Genomic DNA, 13,470 nt, shown 5'->3' on the forward strand with positions numbered 1-13,470 from the left:
CCATAGCAATAACGAAGATAAAGTGCTCGTCATTCATGACAAATCGACATAAAATCCCATTTATGTCGTTCATGTCTACAGCGCCACATTTACCAGAACTAAAATCCCAAAGAAATGGAGATTGATAAGCTAGAGAAAGAACAATAAGAATAAAATTGTAAATGCGCAAATATCTGAAAATTTGGTTATTCTTTTTCAAAATTTCAAGCCTCATTCGAAAGTAAACAAGAGCAAATCCAAGGTAGCCGAGGTAAAGTATATCCTATTCCAATTGTTCAAGTAATCAAAATCAAGGCAAGAACAATGTCTAACAAATGGCAATATAAATATAACCTCATATAATCAAGGAAAGTCCAGAAGCTATTAGTTTCAAATGACAGGTCTCTCTAAACTGATGCATTTTGCTAAACCCTAACAAAACTAACACCAGGCTTATTAAACAACATAGGATTCATTACAAAATGAAAATATTTGCATAATGCCATCAACACAGCTCCATTAAAGAAAAACAACAATATCATTAAATCGACAGGTGATTCTATAGGGGTTGATTTTCATGTATAAAGTCTCTATTCTAAAACATGCATTCCTTTTGTCAATTAGCAAACGAACAACAAAGAGAAAAATAGAGAGGACAAAAACAGAGGACAAAAAAAAAAGGCTTGCCATCCTTCGTTAAAAATCTTATTTCTTTTCAATCTCAGAACCCTATTACTCTTTACAAAGGATGCCCCTATGTTTAAAAAATCTAATTCAAGTTTGCAAAAGAAAAAGAAAAAAAAAAAAAAAAACGTAAAGCCAATACCTACTAAACCCTTGGAATCTACTGGTTTTCAGGAGGAGAAACAAGGCCGAGAAGCTCTTGTTCGGCCCAGATCAGAGAGTGGACGGGAGCCAGCGGCTTACGGTAGGGCAGGAGGTCGAGTGGAGGCGAGGCGAAACGGGCAGTCGCGGCTAACTGTGCAATGCGATCGGCAGAGGGAGATCAGGGCTTGAGGTCGTTCATCTGGGCCGGATCAAACAACGACGAAGGTCGAGGAGATGGGATGGACCTTTAGCTCTTCAAGCCGACTAGTTAGGAGGGAGCGGGTGGAGAACCGAGAGTTAGAAATAGGGACTGAGTCTGCGAACGTTGGTGAAGCTCTATTACATTCGGTGAAATTTTGAGATATGCCTGAACGATTCCAATGTACAAGAGGATTGAGCGTCCTGCTACAACGAGTCGCAGAAGTTCGCCAGAATGAGGAAGACGGTGCATAAAACTGTAAGGGTATTGACATATTTCTTATGCTTCTGAACAGCGGGAAGCAGGCGAAAGCAGGGATATTCTTTTGGACGGGAAAAACAGCCGCGGGATGTAAAAAATTTTAAAACGGAGCACCGCCGCTTCACCCCAAACGGCCTATCGGTTATGTTCGGTGACGAACAACAGGGAAAAATCCGTCCCAAACGAGGCCTAAATCATTGATAGACATAAAAGGAATAAGATGCTTAATATTAAGGCTATTACATGTATGAATGCTAGGTAGTAATTAGAAATAATTCTCCCCATAATTTCATTAGGACCAAAATTTCAAGCTACCAACTTGTTGAACTCAGGAGGTAAGAATCCATTCTGGGTGAGAACCGCCCAACGAAAGTCGTTAAGTGATGATGTTCATTATTTAAGTATCAGTGCACGGTTTATATATCATGTTTGTTGTGATACATAACAACAAAAACCTGTTATCTCACTGCATGGGGTTTGCTATATGAATTCTTTTTCGCTATTGTGTCATGTTAAAAGTCAAATTCTCATTTAAATCTAATAAAAAAATGTCATTTCTAATATTTTTTAACCAAGTCTTTTTTAAAAAAAAAAAAAAAAAAAAAAAAAATCCAAATAACCCTAAGGTGACCACATGATTCCTCTTGGATAACTAGACCAAGAAACGACAATTATTAGCATATCACAGCGGAAGCCATGATTTTTTAGAGCTCAAGGAAAGTTGTGGTTAGAGTGGCGGAAGAAAATTTTCAAATTGAAGTGATTAAAATGTTTTGTTTTTCGTAACAATCTAAGGGGTTGGTTCACATTTGGGCATGCTATGTTAGCTTTGTTCTTCTTTTTCGGACACATTTGACACGATGTCAGAACCTTGTTTAGAGATATATTTTATCAATATTGATCCAAATTTGAATGTAGGCAGGCGATATAGTGAACACCAGTAAAAATAAAAACACTCATATTTAACCAAGTCCCACAAAATGTATACAAGATTTATCAAAAACTCATATTTGCCCAAAAGAAATACAAATGCACAGTTTTGTTTTTATTCCTCTTATTTATTTTTAATGAATGGAAATCAAAACAAATACCCCTTCTCCACTTACAAAACTTCCTTATATTTTAAAAAAAAAGAACAATTCTTATAAATTCTATCTTAACATCTCATTTGCATCTGACATCATCCTCCCCAAGGAGAATGAGAATTGCCATCAAATCTTCCATGTGTTGCTCTATATCATTGATAGACATAAAAGGAATAAGATGCTTAATTTTAAGGCTATTACATGCATGAATGTTAGGTAGTAATTGGAAATAATTCTCCCCATAATTTCAATAGGACCAAATTTTCAAGCTACCAACTTGTTGAACTCAGAAGTTAAGAATCCATTCTTGGTGAGAACCGCCCAACCAAAGTCGTCAAGTGATGATGTTCATTATTTTAGCATCAGTGCACGGTTTATATATCATGTTTGTTGTTATACATAACAACAAAAACTTGCTATCTCACTACATGTGGTTTGCTACATAATTTTTTTTCTCTATTGTGTCATGTTAACAGTCAAATTTTCATTTAAATCTAATAAAAAAATGTCATTTCTAATATTTTCTAACAAAGTCTTTTTAGGTATACATCTATCTTTCTTAAGATAGGTCAAATCTAATACATCAACTCTCCTAACAGGGTCATTAAAAGGCCACCGTTTTACATGACCAAACCATCTAAGGCGGGCAGGCGACTCTCTTTAATATTATCTGTCATTAAAGCTACTATAACCTTTTCATGGATATGCTCATCTCGTATCCTAATGGATATGTGTAGTTCAACAATGAGCCACTCAGCTAATTCATCTTGCAAAATCAAATTCGGTAGAAGAATACAAAAAATGAACGACGTCAAAAAAGTCCGTAGATAATTTGAAAATGACTAGAATTGATTAACAACATCATTATATGCAAACAAGTGACAAAAAATTAAGAAAACATTTGATCAATTAAAATTTTTCAAAATTTTATTAAATTTTTAATTATTTTAAAAAATTAATAAAACAATTGGAAAAATTGACAAAGCAATCACTCCATCACCCGGTGTAAAAGATTGGACCCAATGGATGTAGGCCCAACCCACCCATTCGCATGAATGGCCACTGGGTTACTCTATATATACCCCTCTCGATTGTATCTACTCGGGTTCTATGCTTGTGGTGTCGTACTTTTCTAGGGTTTCTTTTGCGTTCCAGTAAGGTTTTGAAGGGGGCTTGGATACTGGTGGATGCGATGTCTGGGAAGGAAGAGGGGCGTATCTTCGTCGGGGGCTTGTCGTGGGATGTCACGGAACGGCAAATTGAGTCTACATTTAGCCGATTCGGCAAGGTGCTGGATGTGCTGGTAATACGGAAGGATTTTACTTTTGCATTATGAAGTTGTACATCTTTTTATCGAGTTAAATAGTTTTGTTATAGGGATTTCTGAATCTGATAGACCTAAGAGCCTATGAAATGGTTTAGCCGTTTTAGCCTTTGGAACTGTTTTTTGTTTTCACTGTGTTATCTCCGTGCTTGAATTTTGATGGCTGATAAAATTCGTATAAACAGATGGATATTCCCTTTCTTTCTGTATTAGATGTTTTATCCTGACCTATCCTTCCCTCTTAGTTCGCTTCTGATGAGGTCGAAATTTTGATGCTCTACTTGATTATTATAGTAAGTGCTGGTTTGGTTAAATGTAGGATTCTGAAAAGCGGAATTTGAGTAGGATTTAATGAGCTTTAGTGAATCTTGATGGGCTTTGGTAGCTCAGATATTTTATCCAACCAAATCTCTATATTGTTTGGTCGCAGATGGGAAGATTTGGTGATTTAAAGAGGTTTAGTAAATCCTGATGAAGCAAATCTCATAAATTTTAGACCCTGTTTGGATACAAGTAGGGTTGAAGTCTTTAAGGGATTAAAACTTTAAAACTGTTTGGCATGACAACTGGTAATTATTTCTATATCCTGATTAGTTGTTTGCTATTTGTTCCTGGATTTAAGAGAGGGAGGGGTTCTTTAATCATGTGAATGATGGGTTTTAACAAATTTTATTAAACTAATAGCAGGTTTGAATAAGATTTATCAAAGTAATCTGATTTAAAGTCCCCCAAAAAATTATTTAGCAGGATTTAAGATAAATCTTTAATTAATACTGTCTAAAATAGGATACCAAATATGTATGGATATGATAAATCTTGATTTAAGCTAATATTTATCCAATCCTACCAAATCCAACATTTATTTCTGGCAGGATTTAGAAGTTCCTTTCCAGGTATTTGGTAGGATTTAACATAAATCCTTCCCAAATCCTACATGAAGTTGCTGACCATTAAATGTGTTATTTTCCATCAGTCTTTTTCCATTCCCGAACAAATTTGAAAGTACGTTGCTGTTGCAAAGTTGTGTTTCTATATATTTTGTCTAACTTTCTGCTAGAGGATTGTATTGATTTTAATCCAATATTAATTTAACCAAAACTTATGGCCATTCATATTATGTCTCATTGCAATTTTATTATGTTACTAGTACCAAACATAATTATTTATGTTGCTATTTGGCTCACTAGGATGGCCTCCTGGGATGCTTTGGCATTCTATTTCGGATCTCAGTACACTCAACGTCTCTTCTTACAATAAATGGTTGTGCAGTAAAGCAGTGCAGAGCTTGAAATGAAAGACAAATTTGTTGCAGTGGCTTTATTTTTCATTTGGTTTAAGATGTAGTTTTGTGATATGTTACTATTCAGTAGCTCTTCCATTGCCTGCCTATGATAGCGCTTGAATTTACTGTCATCTACTGTTGGTGGCTTTGATGATTGTTCATTTATTTGAAATTAGGGTTTTGGGTTAAGTTTGAATGCCATGTGAAACTGCTCACTCTCATAGGATTGGAGTAGACCTTTTTGATAAGCTAACTATCATTTTAAAGCTTATTTTGCCTTACAATGATCTTAAGGTGATTTAGATTTGGCTTCATTGACAAGCAAACTTATTGGATCATTTGTTTGAGAGCCATTTTCAAAGTTTCTTGGACAAATATGTTGAAGTCAGTGGTGAGAAGAATCATGATCGAGGGGCAGGGTTAGCATGCACATTCCTTAATTCCAAATTTAGCATGATTCCTGCAAAAGAGTTTGTTTGGAAGTCTATTTGCCCAAAGTTTCATCTAACGGTCTGCTGAGCATCAGCCTAAGACTGGCACCAATGGCACCAAAATATTTACTTGTACTATTTTAAAGTGCTTGAATTTTGAAATTCCTGCAAAAGAGTGGTTTTCTGCTTGCTCCTTTTGGATGATGTGGTTGAGGTTGAAGACGATCTGCTGACATTCAATGTAGGAGTGGTACCAAGGCTTTGCATGATCTCGTTCTCTTTATGGTTTTAATAGTATTCTTTGCATAGTGGCTGCATATTCAGTCGTTGACTAACATGATTGTTTCAGTTTTTGGTTGCTTGGTTTGCTAACAATGTATCAGTTGTGAGTCCTGATTGCACTGTGATTTGTTTTGACCACTTTTGCTTAACTTTTCTGGTTTTTATCATGAATTAGCATTTCTGTGAAATTCTTATTATCGGTGTCAGAATTATCATAACCTGCTATGCATGCTGAGGTTGATCTTTTCCGTGGTGAAATTTGCAACGGTATCAGTGCAGAATTTGCTTTATGTGAATGATGCTGTTGAGGTTGATATCCATATTGGAGGCTGTTCTTGTTGTCAAGTTGCTATAATCAGATATCATCTCTTAGAAGGAGCCCAAGTCTCATGAGCCTTGCTCGTCACTGTGGCAATTATCTTTTTTCTGCATCAAGCCATTCTTTCTGTAGTTTTTTGGTTGGTAGCAGGAATGCCGTCAGTTGACCTATTGATTGTTTTTGTGTGTTGAAGCGCCCTGACATAGGACTTTAGATGTATTATATTGTAGCTTTTTATCAGCTTTTTGTAGTATGTTGTCATTTATTTTGTTGACCAAATAGATTACATAGATCACGGAATTCCATTCATGCAAAGTATCAACTCCAGTTTTACTTCCAGAAGCCAAATACAAGTTTTACTAATCTTGGCTGTTATATAAGATGTATATTTGTTTGGTGATTCAGTTGGCAGTATTATGAGGATTATAATGTGATTCTTCTGCTGATTTGTATGTTTATCAGTTTTTGGGCTACTTGAGCAGTGACAGGGGAGAGTTATCTGATTTTTCTACTAAGTATAGTGACTGAGTTGCTGCTCTGGAGGTTTGATATACTGATTGCAGTGTTGGCTCAGTACCTGATCAGTTTGTTTTGCTCTAGTATGGATTATGTATTAACATCCTTCAACCATATTATAAATGATAAAAAAAGACTTATTTATGTTGTTGGTTGATGGAATTATTGTTGATTATACTAATCAATGGGCAAACATTTAGAAACAGATCGTAAAGGCTTCCGAATATCAACCAGATGTGATTTGAGTTTGTTGTTATTTTTAAGTTATTCTTATAAGCTGTTTTGCGACTGTTGTGTGGGAGATATTTTATGGCTTTGGACTTATCAGTATTAAGCTTCATGCAATGAGTAAAAGAATTTTGCCAGCAAAGTGTGCTTGAATTTGACTGGATAGCGTGATTAGAAATGAACGATGGACAAGCTTGTGAATCTGCATTTTTCACTGACAGTGGTATTAGAGATAAAGGTATGATCCACTCTTTCCGAAGATGTTTAATTTTTACCTCTATGCAATTGAGCTTTGCATTTTCCCATCAAGTTGCAGTCACTTTGGCAGTTGTGGACATTGGACAGTCTGCATTTTTACCACTTTTTTTTCTAAGGAGAAGAAATATTTAGTATGTTTAGCTCCCAATTCATCAGCCTACATTTGGCATGTTCTCTTGCGTTTATAAAAAAAGTGTCTTGTTTGAAAGAAATTGTATGTTCTATTGACATTCAATAGTAAAGGTCACGTTGTGCAATGGGCAATCCTTTGAAGTTTATGTAGTGGGGTGATCGTGGAGCACCAGTTCAGTTTCATTCGTTATTTCAAAATAGGTCTCTCTCATTCGTAATTGTGATAAACGGTTGATGTTTTGATAAACACATATTTAGGTCCTCTGTTTTGTACCTTGCAAATTGTTATCTTCTTTATTTCTTGCAAATAGTAGCCTTAGCAGCGTGAAAAGGCCTGCCATGGTTGATTGATAGACAATAACTCTTGCTGGAGTTGTGTTGTGGTGCTGAATTGGGCATTTGATGCTCCCGACATTTGTGCTACTTGATTTTGTTGAATCACTGAGACATTTCGGTGCTAGCTAACATTTGGGAGTAAGTCATGTAAGAATGCTACCAACTCTTATATTATTTCTGTATTCACTTGTGTTGATTTCTGCATGTGATACTATTAATTTATGCAAGCCTTCTTTCATTTTTTTTTGTCCTATGCTTATTATGCTTGTTCTATCAATTTGCCTTAATGGTGTGTCTTTTTTATTTTATTTTTTCCGTTTTGCATGCCAAACCAACCAAAGTGTAGTGATATGTGATTTAGAGAGATCTCACTGATTTTATTACTTGAACTCTTTTTATGCTTTCTATGCTGTTTGTTGAGTGCTTTTGATAGTAAAGTTTGTTTGGATAAAAGTGATCAATTGAAGTTTTCACTGTTACGTTGTATTAAACTTCTGCTGTATTAATCTATTTATTCAGTTTAAGGGAAAATTGCTTTTTGTATTATATTGTTGGAAGGACGAAGCTTTTTCCTTTATACTTCTGACTGAATCTGGTTTGATTTGTGAGTCATTGTTTGATGAAATTTCCATGAAGGTAACCGTGCATTGCTTGATTGGTCTTGCTTCTAAATTTATTGGGTCTCAATGGTTATGATTAGCTTATTTTCATCAGGGCCTTAGCCTGTTGATGTTTATTTACTATACTATCTATTTGCCTTAAACTTGCATAATTTATGGAGTAAAAGTTCAAAATAGTCCCCCAACTATTGATAAATGTCTAATTTAGTCCTAGAGTTTCACATTGTCCCAATTTAGTCCCTCAACTATTAAAAATTGACAACCTAAATTAAGAGTTAAAGTTAAATCCAAAGTTATAAAGGATATTTTTGATACTACAAGTGGATATGAGATTGCACTGTTTATATTGTTCAATTTCATCATTTAATAAATTATAGTAGATATTTAATCAACTACATAATAAGAGTGAATAAATAGTGGAAAATATTTTTTTAAAGCAAAATCTAACATGATAAAAATGACAATTTTATATCATTTAAATATAATAAAAATATCACATGTAAATTTCATATAATTTAGTATATTAACAATTCGAATTAATTTGTGTTTTAATTTTAATTTACATTTTAAGTAAAAGTTACTTATTTTCTAATTTTTAATTACTGTCAATAAATTACAATTACAAAAATAATATAATTAGAAAATAATTTAATTATGAAATAACTTATTAATTTTAATTTTGATTATATTTTCAATTATTTATGTGTTAATTATTAATTATTAGTTTTAATTATCTTTATCAACTAACAATTATAAATAATATAATTAAGATCAAAGCAATTATCAATTAATCTAAGTAATTAATTATTTATTAATTACATCATACTCTTAATTAATTTTAATTAAAATAGTTAAACTAAATTAATTTGTTCATATGTTATTTCTCTCGCGATGCCTATTCTACTGTCTTACTGTAGTCGTAGGTTTGATTTTCCTTTTCTTCTACTGTTCATCGCTCTTCAAATTCGCATGCTTTGCGTGAGAAGTTGAGTTTTGAATGAGTCACTAAATAACTTCTTCGCCTCCTTCGACGATGTTCCTTTCTGTCGGCTACTTCGCCGTTCCTCTATAGGATTGGAAGTAACGACAGGAGCTTGCTTGTTGTGAAGGTAGTCATCTTTCTTCCTGTAGCCAAACATCCTCGCAGGGTGTCTCGCTCGCAGTGCATCGTCTGTCTCGCAGCCGCAGATGAATCTATAATGCGAATTGAAGCACGTCGCAATGCGTATCACTCGCGGCTTGCTCGCTCACATCGTCTAGTTTGTAGCTTCTCCCTCGCTCAATTCAATCTCTAGGGCTTATAGCATGAAGACGAACAAGCATGTAACAAGTAATTTTACCTAAATACCTAGAAAGAACCTAAGCTCTAGCTTTTTCCATTAATTTAAACAATAAATTTAACCCATAGACAAAATTGGATAACTTTTAATAGTTGAGGGATCAAATTGGGGCAATACGAAACTCTGAGACTAATTTGAGCATTTATCAAAAGTCAGGGGATTATTTCAAGCTTTTACTCATAATTTATCAATCCATTTTTACCATTACTCAGTGGATGAAGTTGTAATTTTGTTACTTTAACATGACCAGTATTTTCAATGCTTAATAAGTTACTTTTTCCATAATAGGCTGATTTCGTTTAGTTGGGTGCACTTTGATATTGATGATTTGAATCTCTTTCGCGCACATTCAAGGTTTCTTAAATGTGGTGATTTTTTTTCTTCCGTAGATAGAATGAGTGTAAACAAAATAACCATCTTTTAAAACATGCTTACTATTTACAATCGATCAAATGAGCCCTTGGGAGGTCGATGGAGTTTTAAACAAACGTTGGTTCTTAATTATGGAACAAAGGGATGGAATTAAACTAATTCATATTTATATAACTCTTGCTTTGCATTTGCAGGAAACCAAATGGGTTCTAACTGTAGGGTAAAACATTGGTAAAAGTGTCGATCTTTAAATTTGGCTGCAGGTGTTTGCAATCTAATTTTGATTTTTACCATCAATGTAAAATTTGTCATCCATTTTTATGACCATTCCAATATAACATGGAAAATCCATTAAAACAAAACTTCTTTATGTGATGATATATATTTTAATATTTTGTACTAACGAGCTTTCTGCCTAAATTTAACTTTACTGATATGTCTTCATCTAGTATGTGTGTGTAGCATAAGCATGTGGTTGTTAAAAAAAAACAGGCATATGTAGCGTGCAGCTTTACCATAGAGTAGTCTGTCTCCTTCTTGATTACTTGGGATTGGTAGTCTTTGATACAAAACTTTTGTCATCTTTGTTCTTTTATATTCCATTTGCTTGGTTGGTGCTGCTTTGTATGCTTCTGGTGGAATGAGCATGTAGCCTCTCATTAGGACATCTCTTGTCAACCAGAATGTACAGGGAACTGTTTCTGAGACCTTTTAAAAAATAATAGTTAGACCATATACTGTATTGCATGCCACTTTTGATCTATGTTGCACCGATACACGGATACGCCTCCGATATGGCACCGATACGTGTCTGATACGACTTTGTTGTATCTAATTAAAATACTATTTAATTTAAAAAGGACACGTGTCTGTTGAAAAAACAAAAAAAAATTCCGAAAAAAAACTTGTCGCATTTACTTCCGCAGTTGCAAGCGAGTTTCTCTCATTTCCGAGATGGATTTGAGTCTCTTGATGATATGGAAATATTATAAATTGCTAATCTTTCACTTGATGCACCTAAATTAGAAGCTGTGATATTTATTGAAGATGATATAGAAGTTCAAAGACAAACCACTTATGAAGCTAATCATATCATTCCTTCTATTGAATAGTTGAAACTTCATGTGCTAGACAATTTATGTTTATGCTTATGTTGTTGTACTAGACATTTAACATTTACTTTTATTTTGATATTATAAGATACAAGGCTACAAATGATGTTACTTTCATATATTTTTTTTTTATAATTTCAAATGTTATGCTTTGATTGCTTTTTTAATTTTTATGTATGATTTATAAATTATAATACCGTGTCCGCGCCGTACCCGTATCCTATATTTTTAAGAATTGACGTATCATGTATCCGTATCGTGTCGTATCCGTGCGCCGTATCCGTATCGGTGCGACATAGCTTTTGATCCTTTCTTTACATTGTTTTGGTCTTTCTTTTTCTTATGTGGTTTAGACATTCGTTTTTTGTTGTTTATGTTTTGCTTTGTTATTGAAGAAACTTTTAAAATTCAGCAAGCACTGCAATATAATTGGTTTATTTAGATGGTATTTGTATTTGTACATGCCAAGTGCTTTTATTGTTTATTGGCCGTTTTTTTATTAGTTTTACGATGAAGCAAGGAGTTGTTTATCATCCACATTTTCCACAATAAGTTTCAAATTTTTGGACGCAGTTGAAAATTTAATACAATGTAAATTTCTTTTCAGTCTTCTATTACAAAATTTTTGATATTCTTGTTCTTTTCTTTTATATTTAGGGAATAAACACACTTCATTTTACTGAATATTTTTTATTTGCATCATTAGCAATAATCTTCGCAGTAAATTGCAAATAATTTCTCTTTCTGATTCGCACAGTGATCTCTCACATCATCAAAATAAAAACAAAAACCAGTTTTTTTAAGCTGATCATGATGATGATGCTTTGTAGATTATGGTGGAAAGGGATACAGGGCGACCTCGTGGATTTGGCTTTGTGACTTTTTCTGATAAACGTGCGGTGGAGGATGCTATTAGGGAGATGCACAACAAGGAATTTGGTGGTCGGCAAATTTCAGTCAACAAGGCCGAGCCAAAGGTGTCTTCGGATGATACAGGTTATGGCTATGGTGGTGGCGGTTATTCGTCCGGCGGCCGGGGAGGTTATCGTGGAAATGCCGATGATTCACTACCAGTTGGCCGGTCCGAGTGTTTCAAGTGCGGGCGTTCAGGCCATTGGGCTCGCGAATGCACTTCTGGTGGTGGTGGACGGTTCTCGTCTCGTTCCCGGATCGGTGGAGGCAGCGACAGCCGTGGAGACAGATTTGGAGGTGGCGGCGGTCGCAATAACGACCGTTATTCCAATGATAGGCATGATGGAGCCCGCCACGATGGCGGGCGACACGATGGAACTCGTTTTGCAGGCCGTGACCGTTTCGACGGCAAAGATAGTAGATACAATGGTGGTCGTGATCGTTATTCGCCTGCTGGTGACAGGTATGGCAGTGGACCTGACAGGTACCCATCCAATGGATACAACAAAGAAAGGAGCTTTGATAGAGATGGAGGCGGCCGTGGTGGTGGCAGCAGTGACAGGTATGATGGCGGCGGACCTACACGATATAACAGTGGCAGTAGCTATCGAGAGAGGCCTGGGCCATATGATCGACCCAGCAAAGGCAGCCGTCCTTCATCCTTCGACGACCGGTACTAAGGCTTCTTTTGGGACGGCTTTCTTACTGCTTTTTAAAGCAGCTTTCTAGTATACAAATTTTAATTTTTAAACTAGAAAGTCTTTTTAAGAAGCAATAAAAAAGTCGTCACAAATGAAAGCCTAAACCCCACTTATGTTTCGTGACCGCTCTCTGCTTTTACTTCATTTTTGCTAGTAGTTAATGTATGCTTGTAGGAGGCTCAAAAAACTTCCGTTTTGTAGCAGAAAAGATGTATTTTTCTATGCTGAAGTCCATTATTCTGCGATCTCAAGCAATTATTATGGATTTTGCTCATTATATTGATTTGTTTCTGCTAGAATAGCCTATTATCTTAGATCAACTAATGCAATTGGAGAACATTTAGCTTCTGAATCTGATATAAGAATGTTTCAATCTGTTTGTCTATTCATTCTCTGATATCAAAATTTATTTTAGTGCTTGATCTTCTGTACTTTATTTGTAATATGCTTTTGATACGTTGATTATTATATGTTTTAATTATTAAAAAAAATTGGACGTGTTTTTGATTAAAAAAGGTGCTATACTCCTGGAAAAAAAGCTATGAAGAAAAATAAATTCATATTATGTTTAATATGGCAAAATAAAAATTTATATGTTAAATAATATTGTTTTTAATTATTAAATCAAAATTAAATTTTTGTATTTAAATGAAATATGTTATATTTTAATAAAATATGTTTTATGATAAAAATTATTTTACATTAAAAGTTTAAATTAAATAATAAGGTATAATATTTTTTTATTCTAATATGATATTTTGCATCTATAAATGTTATTATATGAATGTAAAATATTATGTTTGGATTAGACGTATAAATTTGTGATGAGTTGAGTTGAGTATGGTTTTGCTCACTTACACATTTACTCCTAATTTGAATTATATATCTCATAATTTAATAACAATTTATATATTAGATAAAAAATAATATCTATAATAATATTATTAATAATA

At 34.3% G+C, this 13,470-nt stretch overlaps 1 protein-coding gene across 3 annotated transcripts; it reads left to right on the plus strand.

The window, feature by feature from the left end:
- Positions 1-3,453: 3,453 nt before the first annotated feature.
- On the plus strand, positions 3,454-12,837 carry LOC110099423 (glycine-rich RNA-binding protein RZ1C-like). Of its 3 annotated transcripts, none has more exons than XM_020826565.2 (2): positions 3,454-3,655; positions 11,735-12,831. In XM_020826565.2, exons 1-2 carry the CDS (start codon positions 3,545-3,547, stop codon positions 12,494-12,496), a joined length of 873 nt encoding a protein of 290 aa, XP_020682224.2. In that variant the 5' UTR covers positions 3,454-3,544; the 3' UTR covers positions 12,497-12,831. The 3 variants fall into 3 exon arrangements, with proteins under 3 accessions (XP_020682224.2, XP_028553761.1, XP_028553762.1); XM_028697928.1 differs by lacking the exon at positions 3,454-3,655 and adding an exon at positions 6,109-6,972 and having other exon boundaries at positions 11,735-12,837; XM_028697929.1 differs by lacking the exon at positions 3,454-3,655 and adding an exon at positions 7,028-7,607 and having other exon boundaries at positions 11,735-12,837.
- Positions 12,838-13,470: the final 633 nt, after the last annotated feature.

The sequence above is a fragment of the Dendrobium catenatum genome, unplaced genomic scaffold, assembly GCF_001605985.2.
Source record: "Dendrobium catenatum unplaced genomic scaffold, ASM160598v2 fragScaff_scaffold_1022, whole genome shotgun sequence".
NCBI lineage: Eukaryota > Viridiplantae > Streptophyta > Magnoliopsida > Asparagales > Orchidaceae > Dendrobium > Dendrobium catenatum.

Bases quoted from the DNA above. Each gene is read 5' to 3' on its own strand.
- LOC110099423 (XM_020826565.2), top strand. From the start codon at position 3,545: ATGTCTGGGAAGGAAGAGGGGCGTATCTTCGTCGGGGGCTTGTCGTGG. The intron at 3,656-11,734 runs GTAATACGGAAG...GATGCTTTGTAG, and splicing joins GCAAGGTGCTGGATGTGCTG to ATTATGGTGGAAAGGGATAC.